This window comes from Lactuca sativa, chromosome 8 (genome assembly GCF_002870075.4).
Source record: "Lactuca sativa cultivar Salinas chromosome 8, Lsat_Salinas_v11, whole genome shotgun sequence".
Classification (NCBI taxonomy): domain Eukaryota; kingdom Viridiplantae; phylum Streptophyta; class Magnoliopsida; order Asterales; family Asteraceae; genus Lactuca; species Lactuca sativa.
The window spans coordinates 117,571,360-117,589,812 of record NC_056630.2 but is presented as its reverse complement, the minus strand read 5'-3'; the positions used below and the strand labels follow the sequence as shown (position 1 = coordinate 117,589,812).

Genomic DNA, 18,453 nt, shown 5'->3' with positions numbered 1-18,453 from the left:
GTAAAGTATTGAATATCATATATATATATATATATATATATATATATATATATATATATATATATATATATATATATATATATATATATATATATATATATATATATATATATATATATATATATATATGATATTAAATTGCAATAAATACATTTCTTCTTTTTTTTATTTTAAAGTTGTATATTAAAAAATATTTTTTGTTTACATTTTAATGTTTAATTTTTTTTTTAAATCAACTCGTATATTACACAAGTCTGACACCTAGTGTATATTAAATATAAATTCTTATTTATTATTAAAAAAAAAATTGTCTTAAGTGATTTCCCATTGATTTTGGATTTTCTAATCTTGATGACGAATTACCAACGTGACGGTCAAAAAATGTCGAAAAGTAGATACCCTAACAACAGAAAATTCCATTTCTATTCGATTCAAGTTCCATTTCAAGATCACAATTTCTCCCAACCACGAAACGCGATCCGTTGAATGGCGTCTCCGGTACTGGCGAAGGCGGCGGCGAAGGTGGGTTCGGCAGCCCGCCGGCAAGCCCTCACGCTAACGGAAGCCGCTGCGGACAGAATACGACAACTCCTTCACAATCGCCAACGCGCCTTTCTCAAGCTCGGCGTCAAGGCTCGCGGCTGCAATGGCTTATCCTACACCCTCAATTACGCAGGTTCGCAATCGACATATATTTGAATATGTTATCTATGTTAATTTATGCTTCTCTTGTCTCTACAGAATTGGGCTTTTTTTGTATTTCGTTTTGTTTAATCGTACTCGATTGCTTTTCGCAAAAACCCTAGTTGCTTCTTATCAATTTGTATTCATTCGTTTTTTCAAGTGTTTGCGTTCGACTCCAGATTTATGTGAATTGTTAAACCTAATTCTCCTCAAATCACATATTATTTTGTCCGTAAAAGATCAGAAAATCATAATCAGAATCAGAGGGTGTATCCTAAAGTGCTAGATGATGAACGTGTAGTTAGACTGTTGGTTATCAAACTAACTCCTGTAAATTGTTGGTTTTCTGTGTAGATGAAAAAGGAAAGTTCGATGAACTGGTTGAAGACAAAGGTGTGAAGATTGTGATTGATCCAAAAGCTCTGATGCATGTAATCGGAACAAAAATGGACTTTGTAGATGACAAGTTGAGGTACGAACATCATACCTTCATTACCAGATAAATTATTTCTACTTAGAGTATCGTTTCAACATCATCATTAGTGTCTCAATCTTCAATATTTACACCAGTAAGCTGTTGTTTATCTCTTATCTCTTATTTATTTATAATTGTTATGAAACAGGTCAGAGTTTGTATTTATCAACCCTAACTCAAAGGGACAATGTGGGTGTGGTGAATCTTTCATGACATAGAGGGTTATTGATAGTTGAATGGGAGAAAGGTGACAACTCCATTGGTTTGTATATTCATTCAACAAATTAAAACTATACAGATTAACCTTATTTTGTAATTTGTATATGATAACAGCAACAAATTGTTCTTCCCCTTATTTTTGTGTTTGCATCAGATTGAACTACACTAAATTGTTCTTGATGTTACTATTGTGCTTGTCTACATTGATCATTATGTTTATGCTTTTCATGAAACATAGAACAAATTATTTGTGTGAGTTTGAATTGATCGTGATGTATATTCATAGTATAAGTTGTATTTCCGTCGAACTCTTTGTGTGTGGGTTTGAATTAATTGTTTTCTTTTCTTTCTATAATCCTGTATTTATTATTATTATATTTTTTTTTTTGATAAATTGGTCTGTGTCAATCACCAATAACATAGTCTTAAATCTATATCTTATAATAAAGGTTCATCCAACTTAATATCATTCAAGATAGGTTATATATATTGAACCATATTCGTTTGAATTTGTTAAACTAATCAATCATTTTTTTAACTTATTGTATTTAATTAGTGGTTATGTTATTCGACTGGTTATATCGAGAATATAGTTCATTGAGATAAATCAAGTTGCTAGAGCCTGAAGAATGAGATGAAGGAAAAGAGGATTTGAAAATGCGTTCATATTTTTTTTTCTAACTTCCTGCAAGATTTTGTGCGTTACTTCTATTATTTGCCAACTTCTTTGAAGATTTTTCTTTTTGTGAGCATTTATATGCTCATGGGATGAAAGAGATAAATAGATAGAACTTTTATCTTTTGAATGAACTTATTGTTGATTAAATCCATGAAAATCATTAAAGAAAAAAATGATTATGTTTTAATTTATTCATGTAATCAATAATTTTTATGTTAGTTTATTTTAACGCACACATTTTAATTTACTTCAAAACTACTCTTTAATTTTATATGTCTCGGACGAGACTTAACCCACAATTTCACAAAAAAGTGGCGTGACAGCATATAGATTAGGCCAAAAGCATGTTTTTATGTTACTTACCTAAATGGTAGTTAAATTGTAGTTGGTTATATGAAAATAGAGTTTTGGGGTTTTATTTAGGAATTTAAATAAAAGTTAAACCATATTGCTATTTTTATGATAGAAATGTGCAATTATGAAATATAATAGTTGCAATGTAATTAAGTATGTTGTTGTACCTAACAAATTCCTAAATGGTATTTTTCTTAACATCCGACAAAACTCAAAACTCAATAAGAAGAAGAAGGAACTTAATGTAAGCTATATTTTCAATTTTATTTTAGATGTTGAGTTAATTCATGTAAACATATTTTCTTATGTTTTATCATTAGACACTCCATATATAATGCATAAATACTATTATATATGTAATTGATGTTGGTTAAATTTACTTGTTGATAACATTATAATTATTGCAAATAGGTGATTATGATAGAATGTTTGATTTTTATGATGAAAACTTTATAAATTGATACATGATGTGTATTGTGATAACATATTTACAACTAATCATGTATATTTATATAATGTTGTCCGGTTCTTATATGATATGTTAATATTTTTTACTTATGCACAATGTACGGACACACTTCTAATATACTTTAAAACAAGTGTCATTTGACTTCAATAATAATTATTTGAAACTCTTAAGACTTTTCAATTTCTCTTTTAATTAACACTTAAACTCATTTATTATTTTAATTTCAATAATAACTTTTCAATTTTCAACCCAATATATTTAATTTATTAATTTAAGTTGGATGTATAACATTATCTTTTTTTGGAAGAGACCAAAGTCTCGGCAAACTATAATATTATCTTTTTAATGCTAACATTTTATAGTTAGTGATCTAGTATACTTAAATTTGTAATCTAAATATAATATTAAGTGCAAAACATAAATCAAAAGTCAAATAAACTTGAGAAAAATATCCATAGACTAGTTTTTTTAGATAGTTAAAAAAATATGATATAATTTTAAATGTAAAGCCTACATCAAAATGTCAAATAAACAAAAAAATGACCACAAATTATTTTTTATAATAAGTATAATTTTCCATAAAGGTACTTTTATAATAACTAAAATTTTATTATTTTATAAATAACTTTAAAAAAAACATACTTCCACGTCCCAAAATTATTGTCCACGGAAAAAAACACAAATTAATAAAACATTAATTACCATTAACTTTATTAAAAGAAATGACAATTATATCATTTTGTTGCGTTTAATTCCATGATAGTTGAATTTAATTTCATGGTAGTTTAACTAATAATTGTGGGTATTTTGGTAAAAATAATATTTAGTTTTATAAGTAGGCTATTATTTTGAGACAAACCAAAAATGAAACATAGACTATTAATATGGGGCGGAGAAAATATTTAATTACCTTGAAAACAATAACACATTTTAAAATAATAATAATAATGAAAACTAAAAAGATTATAGTATGTGTTATTTTTAGAATTAAATTAAAATAAGTCGATTCAAATATCATAATAATGTTAGATCGTACAATCTAAATAAAAATTTGAAATTAAGCAAAAAAATGGACGATCAAAAACTATATTTTTATAATAATAATTGTTTTCAAATCAATAGTTTTTAATTAATTTACTATTAAGATGATATAATTATAAAATGACTCTATATAAATCGGTTAACTATAAGACTGCACCAAATGGGTGCGTCAAGCTCACTCGCCCTGCACGCTAATCACGCCAAACACCGCACTCTGGTGCACACCAAGACTTTCATGATGTATGGTTAGTGTGAAGAGAGAGAAGGAAAAGAGATGACGGTGACCCCTTGACTAGCTTAAACCAATCAAATTTCACATAACCCTAAAATGATTGTTAAAAAATAAGCATAAATTGTAAATGATTTAAAAAAATGATGTGGTATGCTAAGAAACCACCACTCTCTAACATCATGCTATGTTTAGGTATATGGTTGTAAACAAGCCGAATGACATGAATAAGAGCTTGTTCATGTTCGTTCATTTAAACAAGTCGAGCAAACGAACGAATTCTATTGTTCGTGTTTGTTCGTTTAACAAATTACATTGTTTATATTCGTACATTTATGTACATGAACATAGTAAACGAACAAAGATAAACAAACACGATTAAATACATATGAACCTAAACAAACATATAATATAGTAATATAATAATAAATTGAACATAAATAAATATAAATAAACTTAAATGAAAAAATATAAACAAACGTAAACGTACAACATAAATGAATATTTACCAATATAAATAAATGAATAAGATCATTGCTCATGTTTGTTCATTCAACTAAACAAACATGATCTTTTTTTTTTATTTTTTTTATTAACCGAAAAAACAACCACTTTTCTTTAACATGATAAAGAGAAGAAAGTTTCTGTCAAATAATTCGACAAACTTTCAGTAGGTCTGACAATGGAGCGGATTTTGACCCTGATCCGATCAAAACCCTTAAAAATTATATGGGTTTGGAGCATAGTTTTTGATCCGTTTACCCGTTAACGACCCGTACCCACTAACCCTTTTATTAAAAGGGTCGGGTATGGATCAGCACCGATCCGCTCCGTTTATAACCCGCCCCATATAAATTTTAGAAATATAAATTTATATTTTATATTGCATAAAGTTTATATTAAATTCCAATCAGAAATACAAAGATAAAAAGCTAAAGACTAAATTATTTTTACATAGGAGTCAAAGACTCAACTTCTAGACTTCTAGTCTTCTACTCTTCTCCCAAGATTCATGATTTCATTTCATTTATTTTTCATCATGTAATCACCAATTTCATTTATAAATCAATAAGATTATTTATCAACCGGAAGAAAGTTTGTAATTTCTATTCTCTATCAATGCGATCGACGGTCAAAAACCAATAGGAAGTAATTAAAATAATGATTTTAATTCCAATAGAAAGTTCTCGAGTACATAATGTGTTTTCTAAATCAAAACTTAGTTTTATTTAATAAATGTGATTTTATGATTTAAGTAAAATGTGTTTTATTATTCAAAAAACGTACGGGTTACGAGGCGGGTTTGGATTTCTGCTGATTCGGTGGATAAGGGTATGAGTTTGATTATTCAAAACCCTGCGGGTTACGGAGCGGGTTTGGATCGGATTTTGAAATTTGTTAAAAGGGTTTGGATCAAGATCGATTCGCTCCAAACCCGTCCCATTGCCAGGTCTAACTTTCCGTTCATAATCTGTTTACAACACTACTTAGGTGGTATGAAAAAAGAAACATAATACCGTATGTTTCCCTCTAATCTAATAGAGTAATAATTAAACTCCGAAGAACAATATTGGTGGGTATCTTGATTTAAAGCTTATAATATATATATATATATATATATATATATATATATATATATATATATATATATATATATATATATATATATATAAAACTTAACAGTCAATTAAATTTAGTAAATCGAATACAAAACACATATAACATGTTAATTTGTTATCATTAAAAAGATGACTTATTATTTATTTTTGTTTGTTTGAAGACTAGGTGTGAAACTCGTGTATTACACGGGTTGGTTCAAAAAAAATTAAACATTAAAGTGTAAACGGAAAATATTTTTTAATGTATAACTTTAAATTAAGAAAGATACATATTTATTGCAATTTAATATATCATATTTAATACTTTACATATATAAGTATATGACTTTAATTTTAAAAATTGGAACAAACCAAAAATTAACAAGTGGATAATATTTAATTCAAAAATACCACAAAATGACAAGTGTCAAAATTAACGAAAGATTGACACGTGGCAAAAAAAACCTTCATTTATTAAGGTGGATATTTCCAAGAAAAACAAGAATGCTCGCTCCATAAAATGATTAAGCCCCTCAGGTATATGAATGAGAAGAAGATCTGTCAACACGCACCAGAGTGGATGTACCTACAAACCACCACCACCATCACCAACACGCACGGAGAGACAACCTTCCGCTTGCGTCTTACCCTCACTCACACAAATTAGATTCCATCCCTACATCTTCTACACTAAACCCTCGATCCATCAACTCCTCTATTTCTTTACTGATTCAACTCTATCACCCACTGCATCTTGTTTTGACTGATAGCTTATGGAGACAGCGACGAGAAGGATAGGCGGGCGACGACGGAGCGATCTGGGAAGAAGTGAGAGGCGTAATTTGTTATGACATTTCGAATGTTAACCAAACACTTGCAAAAACACTCGAATACCTTGGCGCACATTATTCAAACCTACGCCCAATCCAAACAGTTATCTATGTTGGGTTTTGAGCATTCTAACACTTCCTAAGTGTACATGCAACCCTAAATACCTTGGATCTATGTTTTCTCTATTATACATGCAAATAAGAACTTCCAAGGTATTATCCTAATCTAGCATATAAAACAATGGATATAGTAGGATAGAATACATACCTTTTTGGTGTAGTAAGTCTTCATGAAGCTTGAGTGCTTAGTGCCCCAAGTGTGACACCTCAAATGGAATCACAATCATCAAAACACTTGGAATGACTTGAGAGAATTCTACATTCATCAAAATCGGCTAGCCCTTTCTTCACTATCTCTAGTGGCCGATTTTTCCTCAATAATAAGATGCTTATATAGTTACACAATTAGGGTAAACTCTTAATTGTCATGGCTTTCCATTTCCTTGGATCCATGGGTACAAATACACCATGGAGCATCCATGGACCATCCTATGGGTTTTAGCCCAACTTGATTATCCATGGAGCATTAGCCCACTATACAAGTATGGATGATTTACACAATCAACCCATATATTTAATTAGTCTTCTTTTGATCACTTAATTAATCCTAGATTAATTCTTGATCAATACTAATTAAATAATCTTATTATTCTTATTATTAATATACTAGAACTTATAATATATTAATAACCATAAGTGTCTTATTTCTCTCATTCAAGTGCATGATGGTATGCAACCCAAATGGACCATGCCGGGTCGGGTCAAGTCTTACCAATTATAGTTATCGACTTAGACATTAATCCAACAGTCTCCCACTTGGATAAGTCTAAAACTATTATTGCGTATGACTTCAGGAACCAACTGGCAATCGTAGCTCTCAAAAGCTTCCGTCGAACTCTGACCTTGTAGATGAACTCTGACCTTTGTCAATGACTTGTCCATTAGATAAGGGATCATATATTCCTCCGTTCTAGATATCATATGGACTGAGACATGGATTATAATCATTCTCTCTGTCCATTTGTTGTTTCCCGATTTCCGATTTATGACGACTGACTAATTGAACAAATCAAATCAGTCCTGGCCCGGCCGAGCACTTCCATTTGTCATCATCAAATCATCGAGGGGCCCACAGATATCGCTTTTATCCCGAAGGTAAAAGGAACGGATAAACTTCGACTCATATGGCTTGTTCTACTACTTGTTGAATCATACACAAAGGCACGTTTTATAGCACCGAGTTACCAAATGCGTTTTCGTGCTATCAATGTACTATCAACTCATAGTAACAACTCATATCTCTAGGTTTGAAGAATATAAGATATTATCGTCTCATGATCACTCGTGATAAAATCCATGAAGTGATTCCAATGAGCGCGGGTTGAATCCAATACTCAGAACTTATGAGCACTCATGATTGTTGTAGCCTTGTCCAACACCTTAGACCTCTACAACCCATCATGACAGTCTTAATTCATATCTACTTCCAAAATACAACCGACTGTGGATGGTAGGAATAACTTAGTCATTCCGGAAGAATAACCTAGTTTATTCGGGAAGTCAAAACATGCAAAGTGAAACACAATAATAATTGAATCCAATATGGTATCAACCCTTTGAACATAAATAAAACACCTTTTATTTATCACCATATGATTACACATTATTCATTGTACACTGTTTCAGCTATCAACTTTATTCTTGAATTTAAAACAATAGTTGTCCCATGCTCCAAGCATGTACACTATGTTTTTTTTCAAAACACTAGTCATGCCACACACTAAGTATGCATACTATGTTTGTCTATGATCTTTACTTTGTGAACTAGATCCATTGAACATAACTTCAATGATTCTCTTTTCACACTCCCAAATCCTTACTGCAAATGCGAGAATTCCAAATTCATGCCATTTACAGAAATCTGTTAGATTCTAAACTTATATGCATTGATCCTCTTGTAACGATTATGCACAAAGTCAGAAAGACTTGACAACAATCATTACAGAGTATTCCAAAGGAGATCAGCTCCTTGGAAACATCCTTCTTGCATTAAGTTTCCTAATCTTAAACAGATTGAAAATTCTAACTTTGAAACATTTCCAGATTCCATTTTGACTATCACTTCTGAACAAGAGTTGCCTCCTTACAGATTATGTCAATATGGTCCTTCCAGAATTATCACTATACTTCCAACTGTCCTTGAGCAACCAATCTTTGGTAAACCTTAGATTGTCCTCGACAATTGTTTAATCCTTTTAGTCATATCCAGTTCTAAACCTTTTCCCTTCTTAATGCCCCAGGTATTTGGAAAATTTTAGAACGGATGATTATAGCACATGTAATCGATCCTATATCTGAAGCATATGGGACACGATTCATGATGTCTCACATAAAGACTAAACCAGTCTTTTGCTATAACATTTCCATTTCAATTTGCCAAGTTCTCGTAATTCAGATTATGAAAAGGGATGCCGTAATCATAATTGAATTTTAGAACGCAAATAATGGACCCATATACAGAATTTCCTTATGTTGAGCCATTCCAACATGAAATTCATATATTTCCTTGACTAAATGATTAAAACCTCAAATCTAAACCTTATAGATTTGATATGAAGTATAATTTCCTCTCCCTTAATTATAGCAAAACAACTCTTTCCCAATTGAAACTTTTGTTTTCTATAATTAACATTGCTAACTTGCAATACTTATCATAATTATCATGCTCCCACTAACATGATGATTAATAGCATAACACTTATGCTCCCACTAGCTTTGACATGTACTCAGAAATTAGCTGGACTTCTAGAAATCAATACTTCATTGACTTTCTTACCAAAGTTCAGATTTCTGATGCTAGATTGTTTTGATAAAGTTGTATCAAAATCATACACCTTCCCTTAGATAGCACACTTGTGTATCTAAACAATTATGAAGAGGGATGCCGTAATCATAATGTTTAGACCTTTTTGCCACTTCTCACAAGTCCAAATTAGTGTGTCGGTTAACCACACGCGCTCCACTAACGACTTTGAGAATGCAAATATCACAATTGCTATCTAGCTAAAATCTACTTAGTGAAAGTGTTTCCTCACCATCATTTTCATGAATCAGAGAGAAACCTTATGACACTTAGATTTAATGGTGTATGTGTTCTTATCCATGTGAATTGTCAAAATCATAGTCACAAGAAAAGGATAATGACAAATCCAAACTCATATGGACTGAACTCAATCTTAATTTCTTGCCACCTGGCAGCTCAAGGGCCTACCATTGCTTCCAAGTTGTTGTGCAACAAATTGAGAACTCTAAGAACTCATATGCAAAACCAACTTTAACTGGAATGGGCACAGAATATGTCAACACGATAGGTTATGAACCTCAAGTTGTGTGCTAGTGAAGAACTTTAGGTTTTATTCTTGATTAGTTCTTGATACTTTCAAGACTTTTAAGACTCCCACTGACCTCTTGACCTATAAGACTCCCTTGTCAAATATCCAAGAGATAGTGTGGATTCTAATCAAGACAAACACTTCACACAATTGGCCTAAGTTGGTCTTTGTTTTATCAAAAACATCACAACTTACCAATTTCAAATGTACAAGAGTAGAAAACTTTTACTCTTACATTTGACAAGTGTTTTAAACCTTCTTTAAGACATGTCACTCAAATGACAATCTTGGAGTATGACTCTAAGACTTGTATTGGAACGAAGTATGACTCATCTTCTTGATTTAACCATTTCAACAATTCAAGTTCCTCTTCTTAGTTATAAGAATGCACTAAGATTTCCTTAGAGAACTAATTTTGATATGGTTTCTTAATCATTAAGATGATCTCAAAACTGATACTAAAGTACTCTCCCATCTTTTCAGATATGAGAAACTTTTATCCTTCTGCCTAATTTGATTCTTCTTAACGATCTTTAGTGGTGGACTTAATCAGTGCACAAGAATGTGTACTCGATCCCTAAGTCCTTTACTTGACTCACACATCCATGTGAACAAGTAATTAGTCTTAATTTTCCAAAACTTGAAAGTTCTCATTCATCATGCTATACAACTTGCATGATTCCAAGTTCCGGTCCAATTGAACCTTGGATGATGAGAATCTTTCCTTATTTGGTAAATTTAGACATTACCACAAATGAAAGAATCAATTTCATATTTCCACTCTTGCTCTTAACGGAATTATATAAGCAACAATTTTTCCTCAAATGCCATTGTAAGGATATTTTAAAATAAATAAAATCAAAAAATTTTCTTTTATTTTAAAACTTTGCGGAAAAACTATCCTTACAATCCATATGAAAACTTGTTGTTATCTATTCCTAAGCAATATCTCATAACTCCTAAGAAGTAGCTCAAGAATCCGATTTTTCAAACTATGCGATAGAAATCCATCTATGCGATCAGATTCAGCATATTCTTCCTTTAAGTTTCTTCACATTCCTTTGATTCTTAAACCATCACCATGCGACCCGGTCACATCATGTATCAAGAATCTCAGAATAGAAACTTAACAGAGTTAGATAGTGGATTTTACCTGAAGTAGAGTCAAACTTATTGACTTTAACATCCTTAGGTAAATTTGGCAGCTTCGCAACCAATGACCTTTCTTTGGCAATACAAACATATGGACCCTTTGATAATGGTACACAGGACTATCACAGACTTAGCTTTTCTCTTTACCATTTGGTCAACCGAGTTGACTATAGCCGATCCTTTTCCATTGGGAAGAGAATGCTTTACTGGATATCCAATGTCATCATTGTCAATGTCCATAAAGTTTTAGGAAGTTGATCTTAGCAAATAGATAAGATCATTAAGGGTCTTGTCATAGTCTGTTTCATAGGTGTCCCAAAGGAACTCACTATGTGACTTAGAAAGTGATTGAACCACCAACTTTCTCAAGACTTTGACACCCAACTCTCCCGGCTTGTCAATATGTGACTACATCTCCAAGATGTGATCACACCTAGACCTTGCCTTGCCAATAGGGCTTGAGTGACCTTAAACTTTTCAAGAACTTGTGGGTTAGGGAGAATAGTTGGAGGAGGAGAAAGAAGTATGATATCCATGGGACATCATCTTCATTAGGAAACCTTGTTTCAAGAGATTTGGGAAGATCATAGGTGTCTAAACCAGACATCTTTTGGGAGATATTCAAGATAGTTGATTTAAAGTCCTTAATATAACACCCAATATGAAATATTAAGGCTAGAACCCAACAAACTATTTTATAACTTAGAAGAGGTATGCCGTAATCCAAGCTATAGAATATTTGAAGGTAGGTGAATGACGATTCACCAATTTCCACCAAGATAAACGAAATGTATAATTAGGTTTTAATTGGTTTTGAAACTCCTAGATCTTTGAGATTCATTGAACTTTTCAAAGGCATGTTTCAATCTCGAGTGTGCCCTTCAGGTTTTGTGACTGGGATGCCGAGGATCACAAAACAAGGTGTGAAGTAACCATGCAAATCACTTGGTACCCTTAATAAATTACCCCTCAATTGATGTGCCGGTTAACCACACACGCTCCATCGATACTATGATAAATATTAAGTCACCCTTTACCTACCTTGTTAAGTCCAAGTTAGTGTGCCGGTTAACCACACACGCTCCACTAACGACTTAGACAAAGTGTAAAGTGTAATTTCATGGATTAGCACCTTATTCACATTTTTCCTAAGTAACTAAGATTGGGTATTATTAAAAGTTTAGTTACTTAGTATTTTCATTAATACTTTTAATGAAGGGAGAATTATAGTCCTGTCAAACCCGTTCGGCTAACGACCCTCCACCGGTCAAGCAAGCGGTGGGTGAGAGTGGACACCCATTAAGTTGCCATTTTATAGGCAACAACCTTATACCCACCTTATAGACCGGCTTCGTGAATGAGGCGTACTAGCGGTAAGACTGACTTTACTCTTATACATATATATATTATTAACTTATAATATTATAAAGTATAAGGGTTGAATTTTAACTTTTAAAATTCTAAGGGCTAACTTGGAATTAAAGTATTCATTAGAGAAAACTTTACAAATTCCAAAACTTGAGGGCAAGTTTTGAAACTATTCAAAACTAATTAATTCCATAACTTATGTGTTTAAAGTAGTTTTAATCCAAAAACTCTTCAAGTTCCATAACTTGAGGACAAGTTATGGAAGACTTTAAACTAATAAAAGAATTAACTTTTCTTTATTTTATAACTTATGGAATTAATTAAGGTTACACCTTTTTTTATTTTATTTTTATTAAATGAAGAGACTCTTGGTCCTCCATAACTTGACGACAAGTTATGGAGTCATAAAACCATTTAATTAGAACTAGACTCTTCATTTTGTAACCTTTGCCAATTTTTATGAGTTTTATGATTCTTAAATGTGACTTTTCATATAACTTGAGGACAAGTTACAAAAACACATTTTAGAATCAATTCTTAGATTAATTTGGATTAAAACCAACTATCACATAATTTTCATCATTAATCCAAATTCACTCATAAAACAAGATAACACAAAAAACTTTTGGTGATCCATAACTTATTCTTAAGTTATGTAATCCTTTAAAACATTAACACCAAATTTTGTAACTCCAAAAAAACTTTGAATCAATTTTTTTTTTTTTTTTAAAACCTTTTCAAATCCATAACTTATGGAGGTTTCAAAAAAAAAAAAAAAAACTTTTTAGATCAAACTTTTAAAACTAATAAAATAATCATATTATTTTATCTTTTATTAAATTTGACCTAATTCAACTCATAAAGCAAATTATTCAAATTTTACAAATAATTAGTTTTTCACAAGAACAAGTAATTATTTTAAAATTTGACAAACTTCATGTTTTTTTTTTCCAACTTTGAAAATAAAATATTTGCATCAATATAACAGAAAACAACCCGTGGCTCTGATACCACTGTTGGGTTTTGAGCATTCTAACACTTCCTAAGTGTACATGCAACCCTAAATACCTTGGATCTATGTTTTCTCTATTATACATGCAAATAAGAACTTCCAAGGTATTATCCTAATCTAGCATATAAAACAATGGATATAGTAGGATAGAATACATACCTTTTTGGTGTAGTAAGTCTTCATGAAGCTTGAGTGCTTAGTGCCCCAAGTGTGACACCTCAAATGGAATCACAATCATCAAAACACTTGGAATGACTTGAGAGAATTCTACATTCATCAAAATCGGCTAGCCCTTTCTTCACTATCTCTAGTGGCCGATTTTTCCTCAATAATAAGATGCTTATATAGTTACACAATTAGGGTAAACTCTTAATTGTCATGGCTTTCCATTTCCTTGGATCCATGGGTACAAATACACCATGGAGCATCCATGGACCATCCTATGGGTTTTAGCCCAACTTGATTATCCATGGAGCATTAGCCCACTATACAAGTATGGATGATTTACACAATCAACCCATATATTTAATTAGTCTTCTTTTGATCACTTAATTAATCCTAGATTAATTCTTGATCAATACTAATTAAATAATCTTATTATTCTTATTATTAATATACTAGAACTTATAATATATTAATAACCATAAGTGTCTTATTTCTCTCATTCAAGTGCATGATGGTATGCAACCCAAATGGACCATGCCGGGTCGGGTCAAGTCTTACCAATTATAGTTATCGACTTAGACATTAATCCAACAATCTAATGGAAAGCTACTTCATGCGCAGCTCATCACTTCTGGTTACCCATCATCCACATATCTTACCAATCATCTAATGTCCATGTATGGGAGATGCAGTCACCTCGGGTACGCCCATAGGCTGTTCGATGAAATGCCTCAAAGAAAGTTGGTGTCTTGGACTGCTATGATCTCTGCGTTTTCTCAGAATTCTGAGTTCACAAAAGCAATTACCACATTTTGTGGAATGTGCGTTTTCCAGTGTGATTCAAGCTTGTTCGTCTCTCAAATCTGTCCAAATTGGTTAACAAATCCATTGTCTTGCTCTTAAGGTCGGGTTTAGTTTTGAGCTTTTTGTGGGTAGTAATTTAGCAGACATGTACTCAAAATGTGGGTCTATCATTGAGGCTTGTATGGTTTTTGAGGAGATGCCTTCTAAAGATGAAGTTTCATGGAACTCAATGATTAATGGGTATGCAAAAAATGGTTATAACGAAGAAGCACTTATTTCTTTTAAGAAGATGCTGACTGAAGATGTTATAATCGATCAACATCTTGTTTGTAGTACACTTTGTGCTTGTGGACCTTTAAAAGCATATAACATTGGAAGATCTCTTCATTCCTTTGTTACAAAATTGGGATTTGAACAACATATTTCTGTGGGCAATGCACTTATGGACATGTATTGTAAACTAGGAGACATGGATAGTGGTTCGCAGTTGCTCAACATCAACTCTAAATGTACAAATATCGTTTCCTATACTTCTTTGATTGATGGATATGTTGAATCTGATCAAATCGAGAAGGCATTCACTATTTTCATTGAGCTAAAAAGACAAAGAGTTGAACCTAATGAGTTCACCTTTTCTAGCTTAATCAAAGCTTGTGCTAATCATGCTACACTTGAACAAGGGGTCCAACTTCATGCCCTAGTGTTAAAATACAATCTTGATCAAGACCCTTTTGTTTCTTCCATCATTGTTGACATGTATGGGAAATGTGGTTTGCTTGATCATTCGCTTCAAGCATTTGACAAAATCTCTAAACCAAATGAGTACACATGGAATTCATTGATTGGTGTGTTTGCTCACCATGGATTAGGGCACAAAGCTATAGATGTATTTGAAAAGATGTTATTGCATGACATTAAACCAAATTCAGTCACATTTATAAATCTTCTAAACGCATGTAGCCATTCGGGGTTATTAACAGAAGGATTAAGCTACTTCAACTCCATGGAAACAATCTATGGTGTAAAACCTAAATCAGAACATTACTCTTGTGTTATTGACTTATTGGGAAGATCAGGGAAGCTTAAAGAAGCTGAAGTTTTTATAAAAAGTATGCCATTTGAGGCAAACGCCTACGCATGGTGTTCTTTTTTAGCTTCTTGTAGAAAATATGGTGATAAAGAAAGGGGGGAGTTTGCATCCAAAAGTTTAAAGATTATTGACCCTTTAAACAGTGGGGCCCATGTTTTACTTTCGAATATATACGCAAAAGAACAACAATGGGAGGATGTGAAAAGTGTTAGAAAGATGATGAAAGATGAAAATGTGAAAAAACTCAAGGGGTGTAGTTGGGTTGATGTTGATAACAGAGTTCATGTTTTTGGAGTTGAAGATTTGTGCCATGGGGATAAAAAGGAGATTGATTTGAAACTTGATGATCTTTTGAGGAAGATAATTGAAGTTGGATATGTTCCTGATGTTGAATATGTTCCATTTGATTTGGATTATGATATGAAGGTGAATATTTTGAATCATCATAGTGAGAGGATTGCAATAGCGTATGCACTTATAAGGATGCCAATTGGGAAACCGATTATTGTGAAGAAGAATTTAAAAGTTTGTGTTGATTGTCATTCTGCAATTAAGTTGATGTCTAAAGTTGAAGGGAGAGAGATTATTCTTAGAGATAATAGTCGGTTTCATCACTTTGTGGATGGATCTTGTTCTTGTAAGGATTTTTGGTAAGTTTTAAGATGATTTTGTTTATTTGGAGCTAAACTTTTGAGTAGCTAAAGAATTTTGTATGTAGTAGTCAATAGTTAATAGTTGTTCAAAATCATGCATGAAATAGTTGTCATATGAAAAAAAAAAACATATTTTGTAATTTGTCACTAAAGTTGTGCAAAGACCACTTATTTCCAATAAAGTCTAGTTTCATATAGTTGTATCATATGAAAAACATATTTTGTAACATGTCATAAAAATTGTCGGACAAGTTGTGTGAAAAATTCAAATGGCTCAATGTCTAAAGATTCTAGCAAGAAGCTATAGAAAGAAAAAAACCAATTACAAAATGTCTAAAGGTTGTTGTAACCAACAAACCCAATTTCTAGAGCATTTATTATTTCTATTGCAAAACCATAAGAAAAAAAATCCTTTATCACATCAACAATTTGATGTTTTCTAATCTTAATACATGCAAAAACTTGACCGTTCCGAAATCGCCACAAATTCCAAATGGCAATACACATCACCGCATCAATGATTTTTTTTTTCCACAGAACCATGATAGTCATCAATTAGGGATGAGCAAAAGGACCGAACCGGCCGGAACCAGACATGACCCAGGAACCGGCTTCGGCCAAAATCAAGAACCGAACCGGCCCGGCGGTTCTACCGGTTCCGGTTCTATCGGTTCCCGGTTTTACCGGTTCTTGTCGTGTCTTCAAATGTTGGAACCGATCCTCGAAAAATAGCATCATACAATTCCGGTTTTTGCCGGTTCTATCGGGTCCGGTTCTATCGGTTCCGGTTACTACCGGTTCCCGGTTCAAAAAATCCACAGAAATAACGTCCCGGTCCCGGCCCGACCGGTTCCATCGGGTTCCGGTTCCAGTGCTGGTTCCGGTTCCGGTATCGGTTTCGGCTAGTTCCCGGTCTATATGCTCATCCCTATCATCAATAGCATCAAACATAGCTCTAGCTGAAACCACATTAACATCAAGCCAACTAAACATTGCATTCTATCTTCTAGTTGTCGCCTCAAACTTCAAAAACAAATGGTTTAGCTTTTCAAAGTTGCCATGCTTTAAAGTTAGAAGAACTTGTAATAGTCTTAAAAGATAACATATTCTCTTAGCCCCCACCCAATCGATTTTCCCTGCTCATTTTCACGCTATGAAGTTTCCTAAATTTCCTCTATATACGGTTTCGTTTTATCTCACAAACAACTACAAATTAGCCGTTTTTAGAGGAAGCTAGGGGTTTGAAACGAAATCATCTCCAAATCAATTCCTATAAACTAGGGCGGAAAACTTCCTTCTTCAACTTCTTAGTGTCTCTGAACACACAGAGACACAATCCACAAACATCAAGATTATGGTCTCTTCATCAGTCTATTAGAAGTGAATGTGTTTATAGTGTTGTTGTATTTTTTTTTTCAACCGAAAGATGTAACAATGTAAGATGCTTTGTTTTATGTGTTTTATCTCATACTAAAGCCGATAATGAAATTTCTACATCTGATTTTGAAATTTATGGGCGTCATAGGATGCCCTCAGGCTTATGGAGATGTGTTTGAGGAATCCAGATCATATTTGGAAACTTTAGAGGTGACGAAAGAACATCGATCCCTTTTCTCTCGGGTAACCAAGATTTTTATTATTTGAATGGTGTATTATTTGAATGGTGTAACTGTTGGTCAAATACGATTTCAATTTAGTCTTCTTTAACTGCTTCAGTTTCTAGGGTTTTGTTTCTTTTAGTGTTTTGATTCTTTAGGTCCTAAATAATTTATGTTATTTTTAAACGATATGATGTGGTTTATGTGTTTTAACTTTTAATAAGACTTTAGATTATATGAAAGACTAACAAAAAAATTGGTTATATTATTTAGCCTTAAATTACTTTATGATGATTTTACATAATGGGCTGCTCAATCTCTATCTTTTATTCCATGATTTTTTGAAGTGTTTAGCTCAATCTCTATCTTTTATTCCATGATTTTTTGAAGCGTTTAGAAACATGATACACATTTGACACCGATTCAACAATTACACTCTCATAATTATCACACTTATTATTAATGAAACAGGATATACATATTCGACCAACTCTTTAGAGAAGGTAACTAATTAATGGAGCCAACATGTTTTATATTTTTCTTTGCTCAATAAAAGTGTATAAAATTTTCAAAAATTGGTG

At 32.3% G+C, this 18,453-nt stretch overlaps 2 protein-coding genes across 2 annotated transcripts; both read left to right on the top strand.

Annotated features, from left to right (window-relative positions):
• Positions 1–414: 414 nt before the first annotated feature.
• LOC111897096 (iron-sulfur assembly protein IscA-like 1, mitochondrial) lies at positions 415–1,634 on the top strand. The gene is made up of 3 exons (XM_023893066.3): positions 415–676; positions 1,039–1,156; positions 1,308–1,634. Exons 1-3 carry the CDS (start codon positions 487–489, stop codon positions 1,375–1,377), a joined length of 378 nt encoding a protein of 125 aa, XP_023748834.1. The 5' UTR covers positions 415–486; the 3' UTR covers positions 1,378–1,634.
• A 12,819-nt stretch (positions 1,635–14,453) lies between these two features.
• On the top strand, positions 14,454–16,275 carry LOC111897094 (pentatricopeptide repeat-containing protein At3g24000, mitochondrial-like). The gene is made up of 2 exons (XM_052766526.1): positions 14,454–14,579; positions 14,632–16,275. Exons 1-2 carry the CDS (start codon positions 14,454–14,456, stop codon positions 16,273–16,275), a joined length of 1,770 nt encoding a protein of 589 aa, XP_052622486.1.
• The last annotated feature ends 2,178 nt before the right edge of the window (positions 16,276–18,453 follow it).

What these genes read in the sequence shown, in the direction of transcription:
- LOC111897096 (XM_023893066.3), top strand. Translation starts at nt 487, where the DNA reads ATGGCGTCTCCGGTACTGGCGAAGGCGGCGGCGAAGGTGGGTTCGGCA. An exon ending in CTACACCCTCAATTACGCAG is followed by an intron (nt 677 to 1,038) that starts GTTCGCAATCGA and finishes TTTTCTGTGTAG; the next exon opens with ATGAAAAAGGAAAGTTCGAT. An exon ending in TTTGTAGATGACAAGTTGAG is followed by an intron (nt 1,157 to 1,307) that starts GTACGAACATCA and finishes GTTATGAAACAG; the next exon opens with GTCAGAGTTTGTATTTATCA.
- LOC111897094 (XM_052766526.1), top strand. Translation starts at nt 14,454, where the DNA reads ATGCCTCAAAGAAAGTTGGTGTCTTGGACTGCTATGATCTCTGCGTTT. An exon ending in AGTGTGATTCAAGCTTGTTC is followed by an intron (nt 14,580 to 14,631) that starts GTCTCTCAAATC and finishes CTTGCTCTTAAG; the next exon opens with GTCGGGTTTAGTTTTGAGCT.